At 39.4% G+C, this 22,211-nt stretch overlaps 1 protein-coding gene across 1 annotated transcript in view; it reads left to right on the plus strand.

Annotated features, from left to right (window-relative positions):
* LOC124256677 (mucin-like protein) overlaps positions 1-21,450 on the plus strand; it is a 42,313-nt gene extending 20,863 nt beyond the window's left edge. The window contains exons 17-28 of the mRNA XM_046690649.1: positions 1-123; positions 6,119-6,244; positions 6,597-6,704; positions 7,635-7,748; positions 8,405-8,662; positions 9,835-9,969; positions 10,951-11,061; positions 11,530-11,662; positions 14,614-14,849; positions 15,445-15,548; positions 16,070-16,114; positions 21,137-21,450. Of these exons, the coding sequence (XP_046546605.1) occupies positions 1-123; positions 6,119-6,244; positions 6,597-6,704; positions 7,635-7,748; positions 8,405-8,662; positions 9,835-9,969; positions 10,951-11,061; positions 11,530-11,662; positions 14,614-14,849; positions 15,445-15,548; positions 16,070-16,114; positions 21,137-21,172 (1,529 nt within the window). The 3' untranslated portion in view covers positions 21,173-21,450. The remainder of the gene's footprint in view (positions 124-6,118; positions 6,245-6,596; positions 6,705-7,634; positions 7,749-8,404; positions 8,663-9,834; positions 9,970-10,950; positions 11,062-11,529; positions 11,663-14,613; positions 14,850-15,444; positions 15,549-16,069; positions 16,115-21,136) is intronic.
* Positions 21,451-22,211: the final 761 nt, after the last annotated feature.

Consider the following 22,211-nt stretch of genomic DNA (forward strand, 5'->3'; position numbering starts at 1 on the left):
ATATCGATGAATGTACCACAGGAGATTACAGCTGTGAGGAACATGCCAGTTGCCATGACAATGAAGGGAGCTACACGTGTGTTTGTGATAAAGGTTTCTCTAGGAACGGGACACAGTGTAAAGGTATGGTGAATACAATCTGGATACCTGCAGTAACAGCCGTACCCCATTCTTATTCACACAAAGCATTATCTAAGGCTCTAAGTGTGATATGTCCGTTTTGACGAAACGTGACGTGAAAGGACTGCAAGGTGACTGACTGGCTGACTGACTGAGTTTGGTTTTACGCCGCTTTTGAGCAATATTCCAGCAATATCACGGCGGGGGACACCAGAAATGGGCTTCACTCATTGTACCCATGTGGGGATTCGAACCCGGGTCTTCGGCGTGACGAGCCAACGCTTTAACCACTAGACTAACCCACTGCCCCACTGCAAGGTGAACACGCATATGAGATACACGGGGATATGTTGTTTGATCATTCAGTGCAGCGGCCCCATCCACAAAACGTTCCTAGCACTATGCCATTTGTAGGCCGATGATAAAGTATAGAGTTTACGATGGGTCGTAACGTTGCGAACGCTTTGTGAATCGAGACCCTGGACACTTGAAGTAATTTAGAAAACAACGTTTTCACCCGTCATAACTCGGGTTTTGTTTGACATAGATTTATGCTCTGGTCTCGTGGCTGGATACCCGCAGTTACGTCCATACCCTATACCTATTCACAAAAGGCGTTACCTTGGCTACTAAGTATACTATTTCAGTTTAGACGAAACGTGACCTGAATTACTGCAGTACACTTTTTATTTGTTCCCATAATTAAGGTACAAGCATATAAAGTAAAGCAATAAATGCATAAATACATGATCAAAGTTCATTGGGTTCAGCACAAATGTTAGGTCAACTGATAGCATAGAGAGAATATACTCCAGTAACAATTATTCCCCTTTCATTAAAGATTACGTCAGAAATTAAATATTGAGAATAAAGGAAACGATTTGTCTGAAAATTGATCAGATTTATTGTTCCTTCTGGATATGGAATTTTCAACCGTATAAATGTCTTTCAAATTTTTAAAAAAATTATTAACTTTTGGAATTATTTTCTTCAAAGTGCAAGTATATATATAATTTTTAGCAGATAAAATTATATGATTTAGTAATGGCTTATTACCCAAAATTCCAAACCAAACCAAGGTCTTTGTTATTTCAAATTTCTGTATATTTTGGATTATCCAGTTTTCAAGTTCCTTCAAGAAGGTTTGGGTTACAACACAATCCCAATATACGTGACATAAAGTTTCACTATCAACATTACAAAGGCTACATACTGCATTGTCAACCAGTTTCATTTTCATAAGTTCTTTTTTTGTATAAATAATTCTGTGCAAAAATTTAAATTGAAAGTCTAAAAGTTTTACATCTTTCACATTCCTTCTGCAAATATTAAAAATCATACGCCAATCAAAATCAATATCGTAAAATAAGTTTTCCCATTTTAGGCAAATATGAGGTTTAATATTGTCAGATAAGAGTTTATCATAAAATAATCTTGAACCTTTTTTCGAATCCATAAAATCTTTATAAAGAAAGTTATCATCCAATTCATTGTTATATATATTTCTGTATTGTTTTATGGTCAATTTCCATGATTCAGGTATGATATAGAGAACATATCGAAGATCCATATATGTACCTCTAATATCAAATTTGAACTTCAGATCTTCAAGAGACATAAAACCATCTTCATTACAAAGGTCCTTAATTGTTAAAATTCCATTTTTAGCCCAATGCCTGATAAAGTGATTTGGGTTTTTGAAATTATTATTCAGCCATAAAGGTTGTGCTAAAATTCCTTTAATGTTGTCTGCTTCTATGGTATTCTTATTACAGTATAATTTCCATGCCAATAAAACATCTTTCCAAAAAGGATTATCAATTTCAACAATATTCTGAAAATTTGCTCCATATTTTAGTATATCATTTAATGGAAACTTGCATGGATTACTCATATTTGTTTTTCTCAAATAGAGTCTGAGTGTGGATAATTTCATGGCATTAACAAAGGTTTTAATATCTATCATGCGTAAACCCCCTTCTGTATAATCCTTTTTCAAAGTGCTCCGTTTAATTTTATCATTTTTGTTGTTCCAAATGAATCTGAAAAATAGTCTCTCAAGGGAAGTGATAAATTCATCAGGTGGATTAGGTAAAGAATTGAAAATGTGAACCAGTTTTGAAAGAGCCAATGTTTTAATTACAGTGATTTTGCCAATCAGTGTGAGATGTCTTTTTCTCCATGTTGCCAATAATCTATTAATTTCTTCGAGTCTTTTTTTGTGTTGATTACCCATAAGTCATTCAAATCAGGTGTGAATTTAATACCCAAAACTTCAAATTCCTTTCTTTGCCATTCTATATTCAAATCTTCACAAATCATATCTCTGCTACCTGCATTTGAGCCTATCCAGATTGCTTTAGTCTTATCGATATTTATTCTTAACCCTGACATATTGTAAAAAAGTATTAATGATATCAATAGCAGCATACAAACTTTCATCTGAACCATCCAAAAATAATTCAGTATCATCAGCATATTGTCCTAATTTATATTCCTGAACATCAATTACAATACCCTTTATATCATCATTTTGTCTTATCATACATCCAAGGATTTCAGCTACAAAACAAAACAAATATGGCGATATTGGGTCACCTTGCCTGCAACCCCGCCCATTAGGGAAGAAATCAGAGAGATGTCCATTCTGAATAACACATGATGTTGTATCATAAGTTAATAAATTAATCCAGCGTATAATCTGTGGCCCAAAACCAAATTTTAGTAAAACAGAGTTGATAAATTCTTTAGAAACTGTGTCAAAAGCTTTTTCGAAGTCAATTAAGATCAGCAGACCAGGAATATCTCTTTTCTTTGTTTCAAATATAAGATCATATAATAACCTTGTATTTTCACTAAGAGTTCTACCCGGTATGAATCCAGTCTGGTTATTATGTATCAAAGAGTCTAAGGTGATTTTTAACCGGTTAGAGATACATGCACTAATTATTTTATACAAAGCATTTAATAAAGTATTTGGTCTCCAGTTCTTTAATAAGGCCCTTTCTTTATTAGCTTTAGGTATACAAGTGATAACTCCTCTCTTCATGGTAAGAGACATCTTATTTCTTCTTGAAACATCATTGATAAATCTAAAAATCCATATTTGAGTTCCTTCCAAAAATACTTGAAGAAATCTATAGGAAATCCATCAATTCCAGGGCTTTTGTTATTCTTCATACTTTTTACTGCAAATGATATTTCATTCATATCTATTTCTTTTTCCAAATTGTCTCTAAATTGGTCACTCAAGATTGGAATTATTACATTGTCTCAGGGGTCATCATTTTTATAATTCTTGTCTGAAGAATAAAGTTTTTTATAAAATTCTTTCAGTTCATTTAATATTGATTTACTGTCAGTAATTTCCTCATTCTTATCTGTAATAACTCTATTTATTGCTTTGTTGACATAATTTCTATTTTCTAAATGGCAGAAGTATTTTGTTGCTGTTTCTGCTTCTTCATACCATAAGATTCTGTTTCTAAGTTGAATTCCTCTTATCTCTTCTTCTTTAATTTGTTGTAGTTCCAATTTTAATTTTGTAAGGTCAGCTAGTAGGGATTCATTAATATTTTGGAAATCTTTTCTAATATCATCTTCACAGTCTTTGATTTTAATTTCCAATTCACTGGTCTTATTTATTGTTTTCTTTTGAGAAAAGATGAAAAGAGATTGATTTTCCTCTTACTTTCATCAGAAAAGTTTCCAAGAATAAGCTATCATCAATCTTCAATTTAATATCCGAATCATCAACATTTTCACCATTATGTTCAGTATCTAAATATTCTTCAATTGTATCCCTCAAGATTGATCTTACTAAATCAGCATATTCAGGATGTAAGAGTAAGGAAGTGTTAAATTTCCAATAACCCCTCCCTCTTTCTTGGTTGATAGTGTTTTCAAAAAGTAAAGCTAATGCCTGAATGATCTATTTTATAACCAGGTATGATATCAGAATCAAGTGAAATATTAACCAAGTCTTGTGAAATTAAGAAAAAGTCCAACCTTGCTTGTTGTCTAGGCTTTTTTCTCCACCAGGTATACTTTCTTAAATCAGGATTCAGTTCTCTCCAAATATCTATAAGATCAAGGGATTCAATTTTGTCTAATACAATATTTCTAGCCTGAGGATTGTTGATATTTTTATAATTTTCCAAATCAACTGAAGGATCAATGACCAAATTCCAATCCCTACAATAATGGATTCATTATAATTACAAATATTGTTGAAAAGTTTTAGATAAAAATTTGGGTCATCATTGTTAGGTCCATATAGATTTGTAAGGGTGAATCTTTTATCGTCAACAGTTATATCAGCAATAACATAATTACCATTTTCATCCTCTAATGTTCTGTGTATGGTAAGATCAATGTCATTATTAAAGAGTATAGCCACCCCTCTAGAGTTAGATCTAAAGGGTGCAATTTTACTTTGCAAACCCCATTCATTTTAATTTTATTTACATCTTCTTTAGCCACATGGATGTCCTGCAAACAAATGATTGAATATGATTTTTTCCTGTATAGATTCATTACTTCTTTCCTTTTATTAGTGTCAGCTAGGCCTCTACAGTTAGCTGAAACCATTCTAATTTTCTTAATTGTATCCACAGTCAGATGCAAAAAAACATATATTTTTTAAGTTAACATGATTTAGAGTAAGATAGTTCATACAGGATATAAAGGGAAAAGCTGGTTGTGAATGATATATTGGTTCAACTTTCAAACAGTGGGAACAGATTTTTTCTTTAACATAACTATAAAGTGGTACAGAACAGACATGTAAAGGAAAGTAAAGTAGTGAACATGCAGGCGCTGCATGTGTTTGGTAGAAAACACAAGAGATAAAAGCCAAAAATATGTACAGAAATAAAAGCCAAAATAGAGGCATTGATGCTCTATTCTCAAACCAAATGTAGAAACTTACAGCAGTCAGTGTGCCAGCTGATAAGAGCATAAACATGACCTCAAGGTCGAGGTCGGACATGATTGACAAGAGTCGCATTGCCAGTCTGACTGAGTTAACCTCAAGCAGATGCGTGTCCGCTTAACAAATGACATAGATTGTACATAAATGCATATAAAAATATGAGAGGTTTACTTTTGTCGAAAAGGTAATAAGTTAGTTTGCAACTTTTGAGCAATATTCCAGCAATATCACGACGGGGAACACCAGAAATGGGCTTCACTCATTGTACCCATGTGGGGATTCGAACCCGGGTCTTCGGCGTGACGAGCCAACGCTTTAACCACTAGACTAACCCACTGCCCCACTGCAAGGTGAACACGCATATGAGACACACGGGGATATGTTGTTTGATCATTCAGTGCAGCGGCCCCATCCACAAAACGTTCCTAGCACTATGCCATTTGTAGGCCGATGATAAAGTATAGAGTTTACGATGGGTCGTAACGTTGCGAACGCTTTGTGAATCGAGACCCTGGACACTTGAAGTAATTTAGAAAACAACGTTTTCACCCGTCATAACTCGGGTTTTGTTTGACATAGATTTATGCTCTGGTCTCGTGGCTGGATACCCGCAGTTACGTCCATACCCTATACCTATTCACAAAAGGCGTTACCTTGGCTACTAAGTATACTATTTCAGTTTAGACGAAACGTGACCTGAATTACTGCAGTACACTTTTAATAATGGAAACGAGTATTTTCTCACGTCATAACTCGAGTTTCGTTTGATATGGCTACATACTTTGGTATATCGAGATATCACGTTGTATCAGCTTCATGTGGAGGAAAGCCAAGTCATGGGAGCCTTGGTCAAACACTTTGGTGAAACCAGGGGAAAGTGTCTGGTACAAACGAACCTTGAAACATAATCAGTGTGGATTCGAACTATCAATCATAGGTGTCTTCTAAGGGGCGCAACTCTGTACAGCAAAATGGGCCATGTCTTAATTATAATAGGGATAATATTATATTTTGAATTTGAATTTGTGCACCGATTATTCATGGACTTTCTAATGTGCATTTCAGACATCGACGAATGCACACTCAAGACAGACAACTGTGTACAAGATTGCGAGAACGTGGAAGGCTCCTTCAACTGCCTCTGCCATCCTGGCTACGTCTTAAACAGCGACGGCTTTAACTGTACAACTGGTAAGATCTGGGAAATCTGGCAAATGTTTGGTGGGTCAGGATTATAAGACTAGCCAGGGGTGACTGGCTGAGTTTGGTTTTACGCCGCTTTAAGCTATATTCCAGCAACATCACGGCGGGGGACACCAGAAATGGGCTTCACACAATGTACCCATGTGGGGATTCGAACCCGGGTCTTCGCCGTGACGAGCCAACGCTTTAACCACTAGGCTACCCCACCGCCCCAGCCAGCGGTGAAGGGGGTGAACTGTTGCATCTTCTAAACTGTTTTTCGGCAAGTAATGTATGTTATAAGTCACATGAAGCTCTTCAACAAAACGGCTAACTATTCTGTTTGTATCAATGGTTTTAGACGTCGAAGATCCATGCCCAATAGACTGTGGGATACATGCTGTATGTAACGCCAGTGGCCCCTGTGTTTGTGAGAGGGGATACGACAACGTTACCGGGATATGTGAAAGTGAGTATACATCATTACTCTACTGTGGACTACTTGATTCCGATTGCTCGATCATGGGTATCATTTCACCACAATCGTAGTACATAACACGGAATAATATTCACAAAGAAGTACATCTTTCCCCATCACTGTAACAGTCAATGTGAAATAAGTCAAAAATAAATTAGGAACGGTTCCAGAGTCAACTTGCAACGGTTAAATCTGCAATGCCATGATTTCACACTCATTTTAAAGAAACGGTTCGAAATTACAACCAGGGTCAAATCTACACTTGTCTACTACTACATCGAGAGCTTTCTATCTTGATCTCCGAAGTTTTCTGGTCTTACGCAGGTAATGACACTGCGGCCGCATGTCTAGTACATAGCACATATTACTGCCTGGAACAAAGATCCTGATCACAGATAATGCTACAAAATATGCATCAATGTATTTATTATATTCTGTTTCAAGAACCGTTGTAGATTAATAATTTACCAGGAGTTGTTCGATCGTCCTTCGAATGTGCGCTTCTACCTTTATAACAAATGCAGGCATATGTACTGCCAGTAAGGTGGGAAGTACGTGCTTTAATGTTCAGACGCAGAGAATTTAGAGACAAATACATACTATCATGTTTCTGTGTCATGCAAGCTATCTGATGTATTAGGCTTTTCTTCTGTTGTCACAAACCTATTAATGGATCCCCGATAGGATAAAGGATACAGATATTTCCCTCAATTTCTCATTTATGAAACACGTAAAACAAGTATGTTTATGTATGACTCTAACACCTTACTGGTTCATATCCATCTAAAGCGTCGGTGTATAATGTTGTGAGATACATGTATAACACCGTATATTAACACGAATATTAAAGCGAACTAATGTTCAGTGTTTACAAGCTGCTACCTTCACAGAGCTCATAAGATCCAGAAACTTGTATTACAGAAAAAGACCCATGCAGCGGACGCCTCTGTACACATGGCAAGTGTGATAACAGCACGGGTTTCTGCCAGTGTCATGATGGATACTTCGTGGACAACACCAAACTAAGCTGTATAGGTAACGTCATAACACTACACATAAATATTACATTTAAAGGGGCTCCACAGTCCAGTACCTATTCATTATGCAGATCTAATAATAATAAATTGTTTTTTCCATCGTCGAATTCCATGTCGGGTGCCGTTTGCTCAATGTCGGTGTACTCATAGAGGTGCAACATTATAACTGAACAATGCGTTCTCACATGTCATTCTCAACTCCCTGGGGAGTAACCCATGGGGTTAACAGTCACATTATGAGCTCATCCGAAACCATTGCTTGCCGCGTGAACTGAGGTATATTTCAACAGGGTTTTGCCGAAGTAACCTCTTATAGCATAAACCCCTGACGATATCTTCTAAAAGTGTGTATATTAATCACTATTACTGCATTTAAAGCCTTTCGTGCAGACCCGTGAAGATCCGGGTTAGAATTGGTCTTAAGTAACCCATGCTTGTCGTAAGACGCGACTAACGGGATTGGGTGGTCAGGCTCGATGACTTGGTTGACATATGTTATCGTATTCCAATTGCGTAGATCGATGCTCATGATGTTCATCACTGGATTGTGTGGTCCAGACTCGATTTTTTACATACCCACCGCCGCCATATAGCTGGAATATTGCTAAGTGCGGCGTAAATCTAAACTCACTCACTCACTCCTGTTTCAAACAGCCTGTCATGACGGAACCTGGGGCCCTAACTGTACGCATAGATGTACCTGTGGTCCCAAAGCTACTTCATCTGCCTGTAACCACATCAGCGGAAACTGCACCTGTAGCCCCTACTGGACAGGACCAAACTGCACGACACACGAGAACGAGTGCGATAGGGGCGTTTGTGGTAACGGAACTTGCACTAACACTCCGGAGTCGTACAACTGTTCTTGCCGTGAAGGGTACAGCTTCAACCCTGACAAAAGGCAATGTGAAGGTATGCTAAAGAGTTTCGGAGTATAACGTACATCACCGTAACCACTGTTAGTATTGGCAACAGGACTGCCTTTATATTATTTGTTCAGCCGTTATCATTTGCCGTTCATTGTCATCACAGACAAAATTTCAAAGGACTGTTTTGCAATTTATTAAAGTTGGTACGTAACAGTAAATGGAAGATATGTTAACATTAATAACTTCTTTGTTGTATTGACAACTCTATATTGCTTTAACCGTTACTTTTATTGTTGCATTATGTTCACTTTCCATTTAACTGAATATTTACTCAACAAAACAGTTAAGGACCACCCCAATATTCAATATGAAGTATCATATGGATCGTAATATGAACTATCAAATACTTTAATATTGAAAAATAGGGTGGTGCGTAACTACTTTTGTTGAGCATATGTAGGGCTAGCTGTCCGTATGCGAAAACGGTTGTATCATGGTCTAACGGGATATGTGTGCATATTTAGTACTAACAGTCTAACACCATGGAAAATTCAAAGTTCATGGCGTCAAAACGGCATCACTGTTTTATACAGTATCTAGATTTACTTAACAATACGTGTTTTTCTTTCTTAATGCCAAACATTGCCTCTTCTTTTAAAGCCTCGATAAATGATGCCAGCGGGAAAATGTCAGGTTCGATATGGTTAGATTTGCAAGTTTGTAAAACGTGCATGCATGTTGTACTTCTACATGTTGTTGTATTCACACGTGTGTTGTTCACGACAGTGCATGGGATGTTGTACTCCGATATGTATTATTCACAGAAGTGCTTCGACTGTTGTATTCTGCTGTACCTTCTTCAGTGCAGTACATATACTGAGAGAAACAAATAAAGGAACACATGAAAATTCAAGTGCTCCCGACCTTAAATATATTCCAGTTTTTATCACCAGCTTCGAATACCGCTATGGGAGGAAATATGAAAATAAATAAAGGAACACTGCCATGAAGTGGTGTTCCCTTATTTGTTTCCCTCAGTATATATTTGCTTCTCAGACAGAGTCGTACAACTGTAATACTGCTGAATGCATCGTCAAACAAACACATACTCATGATGCAGTGTTAATTGTACAATCGACTTTGCTTTTAGTAGAGATTGCTTACGAAAGTGGAAAGGGTTTTGTCGTCTCTATTCGTGTATCTGTTGCACTTCAGACATAGATGAGTGTACAAGGATGCGTGACAAGATCTGCCTACAGAACAGTTCCTGTGACAACACCGACGGTGGCTACGTCTGTAAATGCCACAACGGCTTCCAATTACAGTCTGATAACGTCACCTGCGTCCCGAGTCAGTTTTTAAGTAGTTTAATTTGTACTAAATGTTACATTGGAAAAATGATATCATGCATTTAACTTTTACAATATCATGCATGTAACTTTTACAATATCATGCATTTAACTTTTACAATATCAGGCATTTAACTTTACAATATCATGCATGTAACTTTTACAATATCGTGCATTTAACTTTACAATATCATGAATTTAACTTTTACAATATCATGCATTTAACTTTACAATATCATGCATTTAACTTTACAATATCATGCATTTAACTTTACAATATCATGCATTTAACTTTACAATATCATGCATTTAACTTTACAATATCATGCATTTAACTTTTACAATATCATGCATTTAACTTTACAATATCGTGCATTTAACTTTACAATATCATGAATTTAACTTTTACAATATCATGCATTTAACTTTACAATATCATGCATTAAACTGTACAATACCATGCATTTAACTTTTACAATATCATGCATTTAACTTTACAATATCATGCATTTAACTTTACAATATCATGCATTTAACTTTACAATATCATGCATTTAACTTTTACAATGGCTGAGTCAATAACTATTTCACAACAAAGCTTCAGAAATCTATTCGACGGTGGTGCCATGGGCGTATGGGATGCAGTGTTCATGGTGAAATGATGGATGCAGAGTTCATGATGTCCTGACATTATAGATGAATGTCTCTTAAGGATAAATGGGCGGTGGGGTAGCCTAGTGGTTAAAGCGTTCGCTCGTCACCACAAAGACCCGGGTTCGATTCCCCATATGGGTACAATATGTGAAGTCGGTGTCCCCAGCCGTGATATTGCTGGAATATTGTATAAAGCGGTGTAAAACCATATTCACTCACTCACTCGCTCACTAAATGGTAAAACAAGTCCTTAGGAGCTTTAAGGATGATCTGTACTAAACGCCCGACACGCTTGATTCAATGTTGTGCTGTTTCTCTGTGACGACAGTCCCACTGAAGACCGATCCCACGACCACATCCATTAAGGCAACCTCCACTGAACACCAAAGTAGTGCCACTAGTGCCACAAGCAACAGCACCAGCACCACGAAGAGCCAAGGTAGTAGGACTAACCAGGCATTTGGAATAAAATGGTTGATTTAGAATAGTACTATCTAGTCGAAACAGTTCTACTTCAACCCGCATAACGATGGAAAAAAATTACACTGTCAACACATCTGCAAGTATATACGCATACATACACACTTGCAGAAATCACATGCGCGTGTACGCGTGTACGCGCGCGTTCGCGGGTGTGTGTGTGTTATGCTATGTGTTGTGCTGTATTATTCTAAGCGCTGTGTCTGGAGCAACGGTTTTTTTCATTTTTCCCACTACCACGTTTTGGTGAAGTATGATTTGTTTTTACTACTGTTTGCATGTTCTTTGTCCACACCTTCATACTAGTAACACATATCCTAAATTGTGAACACCAATAATCATTTGGAAAGGTGTTTATTCTTCAATTGCCTTATGATCCTACTGCTGCTTTGGTATCAGGTAACTAATCTTTAAGCACTTTTCATAGAACACTCTATCGCCCTGGCTGTTGGGCTCGGCGTCGGTATCCCCTTGCTCATCATCTTCGTCGTTGTGGTGGGCGTCTGTCTCTACAGGAGACGTGGTTTCAAAGGAGACGCATTGGTCAACGAAAATGATCCGTAAGTTGTAACTGTATGTGCGCTAACGTCGTAGGTTGGTTGGTTTGGGCTCAGGGAACATAAACACACGTAGAGGGTGCATCAACTCATGAGCCCCGAGGGACCAGTGAACAACGTATTTATCTTACCGAACACCTCAATGTTAATTTTGAACTGTTTCAAGCACGGGTTTTGGATCATGATAAGGAGTACCGGAGTTAGGCAACAACCCAAACACTACAAACACGAAATACGAAGTTCCAGCGGGTGACATAGAAAATGTTACTCGCTTGTAAGCGGGGTACTTTGATTAGCTCAGCCAATCAGAAAACGACATTCATGTGTGAGGTAAGATAATATCGGAGGATCGAAAAGGAGGATCATGTAACAACCTATACCAATAGACCGCCTCCGTGGTGTAGTGGTTAGATCGTCCGCCCGGAGAGCGAAAGGTCGCGGGTTCGATCCCCGACCGCATCATACCAAAAGACGTTAAAATATGGTACTGGTTGGTCCCTGCCTGGCGCTCGGCATTAATGGGTACAACAAGGACTGGTCGGCTCGGAGTCAGTATAATGTGTCTGAGTGGCTATAATGTGTTCGGATTGACAAATTCAAACAATTTGGCCAAGAATTGTAACTTAAACTTTAGATTGATATATCATATCGTTCAATAATAGTTGCCATACTAGTAGTAGCTACATTTCTTCCACTGACTGAGGGGCGGTTGGGTAGCCTAGTGGTTAAAGCGTTCGCTCGTCACGCCGAAGACCCGGGTACGATTCCCCACATGGTAACAATGTGTGAAGCCCATTTTTGGTTTCCCCCGCCGTGATATTCCTGGAATATTGCTAAAAACGGCGTAAAACCATACTCGATCACTCCCTCTTCCACTGATTTCCCTATATGAACTAGAAATAAAAGATGCCAATGAAACAGCCACATCTGTTTCACATTTAGAGGGGCGGTGGGGTGGCCTAGTGGTTAAAGCGTCCGCTCGTCACGCCGAAGACCCGGGTTCGATTCCCCACAAGGGTACAATGCGTGAAGCCCATTTCCAATGACTTGTTAGACACATGTCATCGTACGCCAATTGGGCAGATCGATGCTCATGTTGTTGATCGCTGGATTGTCTGGTCTTGACTCGATTATTTACAGACCGCCGCCATATAGCTGGAATATTGCTGAATGCGGCGAAAAACTAAACTCACTCACCTATTCATTCATTCATTATTGTCCACGTTGTATGGGAATCGAACTCTCGTGGTCGGCGCCTTGAACCATCCGTGACCCTGGACCCATACATTTAATCACACAAGACTTCAGGTAGCCCACTGAGAGATGAGTTGCTTGATTATACTCGAATTCGAAAGTGTTGGAAGCGGTGTAAAATGATGCTCCCCGAGGCCTCTTCTTCAAGATAAACATAATGCATTGACGGATAAAGCAAGACAAAAGACATTTCTGGGAAACGTAACTTTTGGTCTTTTACGACAAGCATGGGTTGCTGAAGATCAATTCTAACCCGGATTTTCACGGGTAAACTTCATTTTGGAATAACATAATGCGATTTTGAGACACTTTCGAACTGTCAGTTATTAGAAATTGTTCTGATGTTTGTGAGATATTTCCGGATATTTCTGAAGTGATATTCAATTGATTTTATCAAATTTTAGACCGCTGTCATATTTTAGATAGATAGATCGTCTTTAGTTCCTCCAAAAATTTAAATACATATGCATGATTTTAGCAGATATTGCATTATACAAAGTACAAGTGTGTGAAAGTTATACAATACAAATACATTTGAAGATATGTATATATAGGGGGATGTGAATCTAGTAATATATGTTGAAAAACCGTTTCCATTCATGAACAGTTTTACTTGTGATTTTCATACATTGAATCCACAGGTCAGTATCAAGAGCTCTAATATTATCTTTTAGCACACCTCCAAGTAGAAAACTAATCAATACATCATCATCATAATCATCATTCCAAACGCTTACACGTGTGGTAACATCCAAAAGATCAGTAAGAGAGCTAAATAGTCACTCTCTGTTACATTCGGTTTGTGGACAAAACAGAAGTACATGTTTTAATATCATATGTGCCACATAAGCATTCTTTAGATTGTATAGCGAAAGTGCTGACACGGATAAGGTAGGTATCAAAAGTGTTGGAAGCGGCGTAAAATGATGCTCGGTGATACCTATTCTTCAAGATACACATATAAGAATGCCAAAGGTTTAGGAGGCTTACTATGTGTTTTCCGTTGATGCATTATGAGAGAAGTCTTTAATCCAAACTGTTTCTGTCGAGAAATAATCAAGAGCTCTGAGCTCCTAAAGTTCCTCCTGAAGTTTCAAAACGGACCCTTTTAAATCAGGCATTGTTTATGATTGACAATGCTATAAGTTCACACTATTTGAGGAGGAGATGTGAAAAACGGTTGGTTCTAAGATACAGGCGACATTTCCGACAATTTTTTATAAATGATTCCGTATAATTGTCATCTCAACACCTTGAATTTTCAATCGTAAGAAAACCTGTTCGGGAAATTATCGAAATATTTAGACATAATGCAGGACGGGTTTTTTATTTTATGCTGACGGATTTACATCGTTTTCCACTAGAAGATGTATGATATCTTTGAGAAAATACTCAATATACTGAAAAAGAAAAAACCCAGTTGTAAATAGTTTAACAGCACGATTTTGAAGGTTTATAATATGTATTTTTTGACAAATTGAAGAGGGTTAAACTCTTTTTTTGAATGCTATTTTGTTATTATAATTTTATAATTTTCTTTCTTCTTCTATTTAATTTAAATATTATTTATTTAAATGTTTAAATTTTATTGGGGTGGGGGGGGTGGGGTTGGGTGTGGTTGAGTTGTTTGGTGTGTACATATTACAGAGATCGATTCAAGAACCTAATGCCCTAATGTTACGAATGCCTCTCAATTGCAGATACAATGTTAGACCAGCGTTCGGAAGTTTGACATCTGCGCTAAGAAGTCACGGTCGTCGACGCAACGATGACGTCATGCGCGGGATGTATAATAAATACTACAGTAACTGGGGCACCCCGGGCAACACATTTAAGGGGACAACGCTAGGGGGCGCTTCCAGCCCTGAGTTCTACAGGTCCCCCAAGAAGAACAACCCCCTGGAGTTTATACCACACACGCACCGAGCCGACGCCCGTATGTATTCAGTGACCCTCTGCTATTGTAAATGTTCATTGCTGAAAGTGAGTGAGTGACTTGAACGCCGCTTTGAACAGTATTTCAGCTTCATCACAATATCCATTTTTACACTACAGCAAACTTTAATTCTTAGATATAGGACCGCCTACGTGGCGTAGTGGATAGAGCGTCCGCCCGGAGAGCGAAAGGTCGCAGGTTCGATACCTGGCCGCGTCATACCAAAAGACGTTAAAATATGGTACTTGTTGTTCCCTGCCTGGCGCTCGGCATTAATGGGTAAAACAAGGACTAGTCGGCTCGGAGTCAGTATAATGTGTCTGAGTGGGGTATGGTATCTCAGTGAGCTTGGACAATAAAACCAGCTAGTACAAGCAGCCACATACACACGCATGCACATCGTCATATGAGCGAAATATTCTCAAGTAGGACGTTAAACCTCATTTCACCTGACATCTGAAATGTAGGTTAGTTAGTTAGGGCGATATAGTTTCCCTACTGGTGGATGAGGAGCTATCACAGTTTGGTGTTTGGGTGGAATGTTTGTGAATGCGACTTCAGCTTCGACTCAGTCTGTGTCTCCTCCATTTCATAGCGACGTCATCTTCGTCTGCGCAAGGGGACGACGACCACAACCCTGCTCGCGACTCCAACTTCTCCTGGGACTTCCTGTACCAGACTCTGAAACCTGAGGAGGATGTGAGTCGAATATAACTGTACATTACTGTAAATGATGAAAATCAGTGAAAATTGGCGAATTCTTAACAAAACTTTGCACCAAAACGCAGCTGTTCACATGAACGATATATGCACATGCCTTTTAGCAATTTGATGCACAATCCTCGTACAATTCATCTGCATAAAGTTTGCAGTTGGTTCCCCTAAGCTAGTGGAGGAATTCATCTTCGATGTAACCATATATACACATGCCAATATAATGGTTGTCGCCCCCTTCAATTTGTTTAATTGGAGAGGGGTGGGGGTGTGAAGTGTGGGGGTTGGGGTGGGGGGGGGGGTGACAACCATTATTGGCATGAGTATATATGTACATAACATATAATGAGTGCTTTAGGTGAGTCTAAACTTTTGATGGGAAGTATAATTTACATTACAAGCTGTATTTCGGTATCCGTGAAAGAATTATTTATCGGTAGCCACTATGTTTACGCTATCAGATGAGTGTACACAGAGACAAGTACCTGTCTGTTTGTATGTTTCAGTTCCGACTACAGAGGCCCGTCGTGTCACCTGCTCAGCCCTCTGAGGTACTCCAACACTATTCCATTCCAATATTTTATCTGTGCATGGCAGAAGCTTATGATCATATGTTCGAAAACCGGTTTGCCCCGGTTATGTTTCTTGGTTTGTCAACACCATGCCGTGGGTTTGACCAATCTTCCAAGATCACTTCCTTCATTCCTCCGCCATGAAGCTGACACACCGTGATGTAACTGGAAGATTGTTTAAAACTGCGTTAAACCAAACCTATTTACTATAGCCAGTACTGTTACAGACCCGTGAAAATCTGGGTTAGGATTGGTTTTCAGTAACCCATGCTTGTCGTAAGAGGCAACTAACCCATCGGGTGGTCAAACGCGCTGACTTGGTTGACACATGTCATCGTGTCCCAGTAATGTACATCGATGCTCACGATGTTGATCATTTGATTGTCTGGTCCAAACTCGATTATTTACAGTAGGCCCTCATATAGCTGAAATATTGCTGGCGTGGCGTAAAGAACAACAGTAAGCATACCGATCTTAAATTATTAGTCCCACTGAGTTCGTTTTAAACGTAGTTTACTAAGTAGCGAAATGATTTGTTGTTACGTCGGTTTACAAGAACTCTGGTATACCCGGAAACCATTGTCTGACTCGTGTAGGTGTGTAGATCTCACCTAAAGTATCTCACCCAGGACAAACACGTCGGAAAACTGCTGTGGATTATAGGGGAGCAAATATTTGCAAAACAAATTGTTCATTGTATGGAACTGTTAGTTTATTGCACGGGCAATACAAAATTTCTCACTCGGTTCGTGTAAGTCGTATGACCACACTTGCTCGTGTAATCTTCTCGTAATAATATATGTGGTGGGCACTACCTAAATAAATCTGTAAATAATCGAGTCTGGACCAGATAATCCAGTGATCAACAGCATGAGCCTCGATCTACTCTATTGGGATACGATGACATGTGTCAATCCTAATGTTATGATTTTGTTTCACGTGAGGTGGTTTAAGTTCAGCGAACCTGTTGTCGCAGCGGTGATATTGCTTGACTGTTGTTCACAGCGATGTAAAGCCTTATTCATTCACTCGCTAGTCCTTGGCGGTAGCCTAGTGGTTAAGGCGTTCGCTCGTCACACCGAAGACCCGGGTTCGATTCCCCACATGGGCACAATGTGTGAAGTCCATTTCTGGTGTCCCCGCCGTGATATTGCTGGAATATTGCTAAAAGCGGTGTAAAACTGAATTCTCTCACTCGCTAGTCTACTCTTATTCATAATGTTTCACACTCGTATACTGGTATTTGACGTTTAAGTACATGGAAAATTAAACATTATCATTAGATACTTAGTATGCATACACAATGTCATTTAGAAAGTGTTGAAATGTAACATAGTAAAAAGTTGAAAGTCTAGTACTTACGCTGTTGGACAGGCATGTCCAAATACATTTAATTAAAATTGTAAGTGGGATGTTGGTTCCCGCGAAACGAACGGCCCTGTATGTTGTCTAATAGATGCTGAGAAGCGCCTTTGATCTCTCTCAATACGTACATGTGATACTATGAGCCTTTTATTAGACGCTCATTCATGGGCCATAAACACATGTGTCCCTGTGACTGGATTTTCACCCAGCCGGCGGCGTGAAGACGAATGATTTAACCACTAGGCAACCCACCATTCCGGCTGAAATGAAAGATACGATAGCTTAAGCAATGATTATAGACCCCATGTGAATATTTACCCCGAATCTGTTATCTAACACCACTTGCCTTTAGGCATATGAGTGTGTATATTAATGTTGAATTGATCAAATGAGAAGGTAGTGTACTGAAGTTATATACTGGAAAACAGAACGAAGTGCGTTAACCAAACTCATGATAAATTTGCTATCAAATAATCAGACTTTTTGTTGGATTTAAAGGGACATACCTAAATACTTCGAGTTATCCGACTTTCTCCGGGGCGGTGGGGTAGCCTAGTGGTTAAAGCGTCCGCTCGTCACGCTGAAGACCCGGGTTCGATTCCCCACATGGGTACAATATGTGAAGCCCTATTGCTAGCATTCCCAGCTGTGATATTGCTTGAATGTAACGCCTAGCTTATTATTCATTCACTCGCTAGTCTGGGGTCGGTGGGGTAGCCTTGTGGTTAAGGCGTTCGCTCGTCACGCTGAAGACCCGGGTTCGATTCCCCACATGGGTACAATATGTGAAGCCCTATTGCTAGCATTCCCAGCTGTGATATTGCTTGAATGTAACGCTTTATTCATTCACTCGCTAGTCTGGGGCGGTGGGGTAGCCTAGTGGTTAAGGCGTTCGCTCGTCACGCTGAAGACCCGGGTTCGATTCCCCACATGGGTACAATGTGTGAAGCCCTATTGCTAGCATTCCCAACTGTGATATTGCTTGAATGTAACGCTTTATTCATTCACTCGCTAGTCTGGGGGCGGTGGGGTAGCCTAGTGGTTAAGGCGTTCGCTCGTCACGCTGAAGACCCGGGTTCGATTCCCACATGGGTACAATGTGTGAAGCCCTATTGCTAGTGTCCCCCGCCGTGATATTGTTGGGATATTGCTTAAAGCGGCGTAATACTAAACTTACTCTCTAGAAGTTGGACGAACATGAATATATGACACCAAGGAATATCTCAGCCCCGATCACTAGAACCGGGGAGATTACTTTTCGATATGCTATTAATGTGTAATAAGTAGATTCAATCCTCTTGCTTTGCATGTAACATTATACGTAAATGCCAAGGGTCAGAACTATGAAATCTTGTTCTCTGTTTCTCAAAAAATAACGCCAGTTATTTACACTCGCATTTCAATGTAATCATAAAACAGCTGTTTTTGCATTAAGGCTATTCACATTACACATTGTGTTGTTTTGGTCACGCTGAACTCGTATTTAGGAACGTAATTTTCCTTTGTTATACTTCGGGTCATGCAGTGTCTTGTTTCTGGGTCAGGATTATATTATATCCTGAGTGTGCATAGAGCTCAGGTCACAAATCACGTGAAGTTAAGCAACGTTGGGCGCGGACAGTCCTTGGATGGGTGACCGTGTTTGGCAGCTTGACTCCTGAGAGTGTCTAGGACTTTAGTCCTGCCCCACAACGAAGCACATGTGGTCTCACCTTAGGCAAGTGAGTTTTTTCAAACTTGCCTCTGTTCACCCAGCAGAAAATGGGTACCCGGTGGGATAAGTCATGTGGCCATAACCTTCTAGCGCCTCACGGGCAGCTTAGATTATACGGGGTAATAATAATCAGCTTTTAGCGCTTTGGGCGTGCCCCTCCGTGGTGCGGTATTCAACGCATTACAAATGCCCTTTTATTACTATTATTATGAATTCACTGTGCAATATTGCACCCCTTGGACATGCCAGAAACTGTTGATCATGTGTTCGAATCCAGGTTACCACCGATGATGTTGTTACGGTTTGTCAACACCATCATCATGACAAGCATCAACTCAGGCCTTCCTTCCACACAAATCTGACACACCCGTGATCTAACTGGAACATTGTTGAGTGAGTGAGTTAATATTCGACGTCACATCGGCATTATCTCAGCCATATCGTGAAGAGGGAATATTGTTGAAAGCAGCATTAAACCCAATTCACTCGCTCACCCACACTTTAGCTTGACAAGATAATCCATCAACAATTTCTGAAACATGTAAAGCAGGTTGAACCAAATAGCACCACAAGCAGCTTAACCTACCAACCTTGACACCAGTGAACGATGCACCGAGAAAGGTATTTCATTTAAAGTATCGTACAAACGCCACTACGTGACTCGCCCAAGGTACCACCCTAGTATTATAATCTTAAGGATTCAGTTTAACCTGTCCCAAATTGATTTTATTTATTTTATCCTGGTGTCAAATTCTTCAGAATCAAGTTCAAACCTGTCCAGCAATGCACAAATTGTTTTTCATGTTTGATCCTATTGTCAAACTCTTTTGCTTCAGGACTCGTGAAGATCCGGGTTAGAACTGATCTTCAGTAACCCATGTTTGTAAGAGGCGACTAACGGGATCGGGTGGACAGGCTCGCTGACTTGGTTGACACATGTCATCATATCCCAATAGAGTAGATCGATGCTCATGCTGTTGATCACTGGATTATCTGGCGCATATTTTATTACGAGATGATTACACGAGCTAGCGAGAGAGAGAGAGAGAGAGAGAGAGAGAGAGAGGGGGAAGAGAGGGAGAGAGAGAGAGAGAGAATCATTTTGAAAGGTGTTTATTCTTCAATTGTCTTATACAATATGATCTTTCTGCTGCTTTGGTATCTGATAGCTGATCTATAAGGGCTTTTCATAGAAATCTCTATCCCCCTGGCTGTTGGGCTCGGCGTCGGTATCCCCTTACTCATCATCTTCGTCGTCATCATCGCTGTGATGGGCGTCTGTCTCTACAGGAGACGTGGCTTGTATATTTGTCAAACATTATCTGCAATCCATTCACAATATTGCAGTATTACGTCACATATTTAGATTTTAGCACTGTTTACTTTAAAGGTACTACGCCCCACCACACCACCCACCGACCCGTGAAGATCCGGGTTAGAACCCATGCTTGTCGTAAGAGGCAACTAACGAGATCGGATGGTCAGGCTCGCTGACTTGGTTGACATTACATCGTGTCACAATTACGTAGATCTATGCTCATGATGTTGGATACTGGATTGTCTGGTCCAGGTTCGATCATTTCCTTCGATATAGACCGCCGACATATAGCTGGAATATTGCTGTGTGGCGTTAAAGATCAGCCAACCAACCACCGCCCCACCATGTCCCACCACACCACATACCACCACACCAAGTCCCACCACGCTCACCAGGATTAGAACGGTAAAACAATACATTGCTTTTGCAGAACATTCGCGGAATTACTGAAGAACCCGACAACTGCCTTGTATACTGCCTTGAAGTATACACAAGCAGTTAGCCATCAAGTGATTTTCTGTTACAGGTAGCAAGAGGGTTGTATTTAGCCTATATATCGTTCTACATTAGTCAGTAATCTATCTTTAAGACCTCTCCATTGTAGATACCGTCTGGAGAGATGCCGGCATCTAATGTGTGAGAGGAAGCAAGCCGAACCATCATACGTCATCAACTCGGATGCAGCAGGATCCGTGTCTCAGACAATCTAAACTCAGCGATACTTCATCAAGTCTTGAAGCTGTAGTTCTCCTTCAGTTTCGTTCATTTCCTTCAACTGAAGGAGGTGACATTTTCGACGTATCAAGCCAGAACTACAGGGAGACATTAAGACGTGAAAGGAAACATATTTATACCTAATCCTGAAGCACATTTAACAGATACCCGTGCTGAATGTCACAAAGACATTTAGATATAAAAGCACATATTTATACTTAACCTTGAACCACATGTAACATTTACTGAGTCAGGTCGGGTTATATTACGTAATAAGTCTTTCATATTTATTTTGTTAACCGGTTTACCGATTTCAGATTAATGTGAAATCTAATCTAATATCTACTAGGGTGCAATATTCATGTTATTACTCCGTCTACGTTCATTATGTCTTGCATGTATATCTCTGTGTGAAAAAAGATGTTAGATCAGATCTTTGTTGGCAGTATTGCTTTTCGCATTCCTGTTAACACATAAGAAAAAAGTCAACACTAATATTTACCTGTCTCTTATAACTGATTAGTGAAAGTTGTCTGGGGGTGTCGTGATCACTTACATGAGAACTTTGGTATATGAACTTATAAAACCCACTGTTAGTGGCATTTGATTGGCTGCTCTGACAATTACTTTTGAGTTAAAGTTTTCAAACACCGAAAACAAACTATCCAATGCCCACTAATGCTCTCTGATTGGCTAATCTGACAATGGGCATTGTTGCAATGTTACGCAGATGTTGTGTTGTCTAAAATTGTTTGTCTGTTAATGTTTAAATAATCTGGGACGTTATTATTGTTAACAAAATAATTTATTTTACTTCGATGTCTTGTACGTTTATGGAATTTCGTACCTAGACTGTATGTACTCCTGTTTCCATGTTACACGTAACAAATGAAGTGAATGCATGTATATGCAATGTGTGCTATATATATATTTACGCTGAAAAGCTTTTCCATTTCCTTGTGATA

Source organism: Haliotis rubra, unplaced genomic scaffold, assembly GCF_003918875.1.
Source record: "Haliotis rubra isolate DU_JTF1 unplaced genomic scaffold, ASM391887v1 Scf635, whole genome shotgun sequence".
In the NCBI taxonomy this organism is placed as follows: Eukaryota; Metazoa; Mollusca; class Gastropoda; order Lepetellida; family Haliotidae; genus Haliotis; species Haliotis rubra.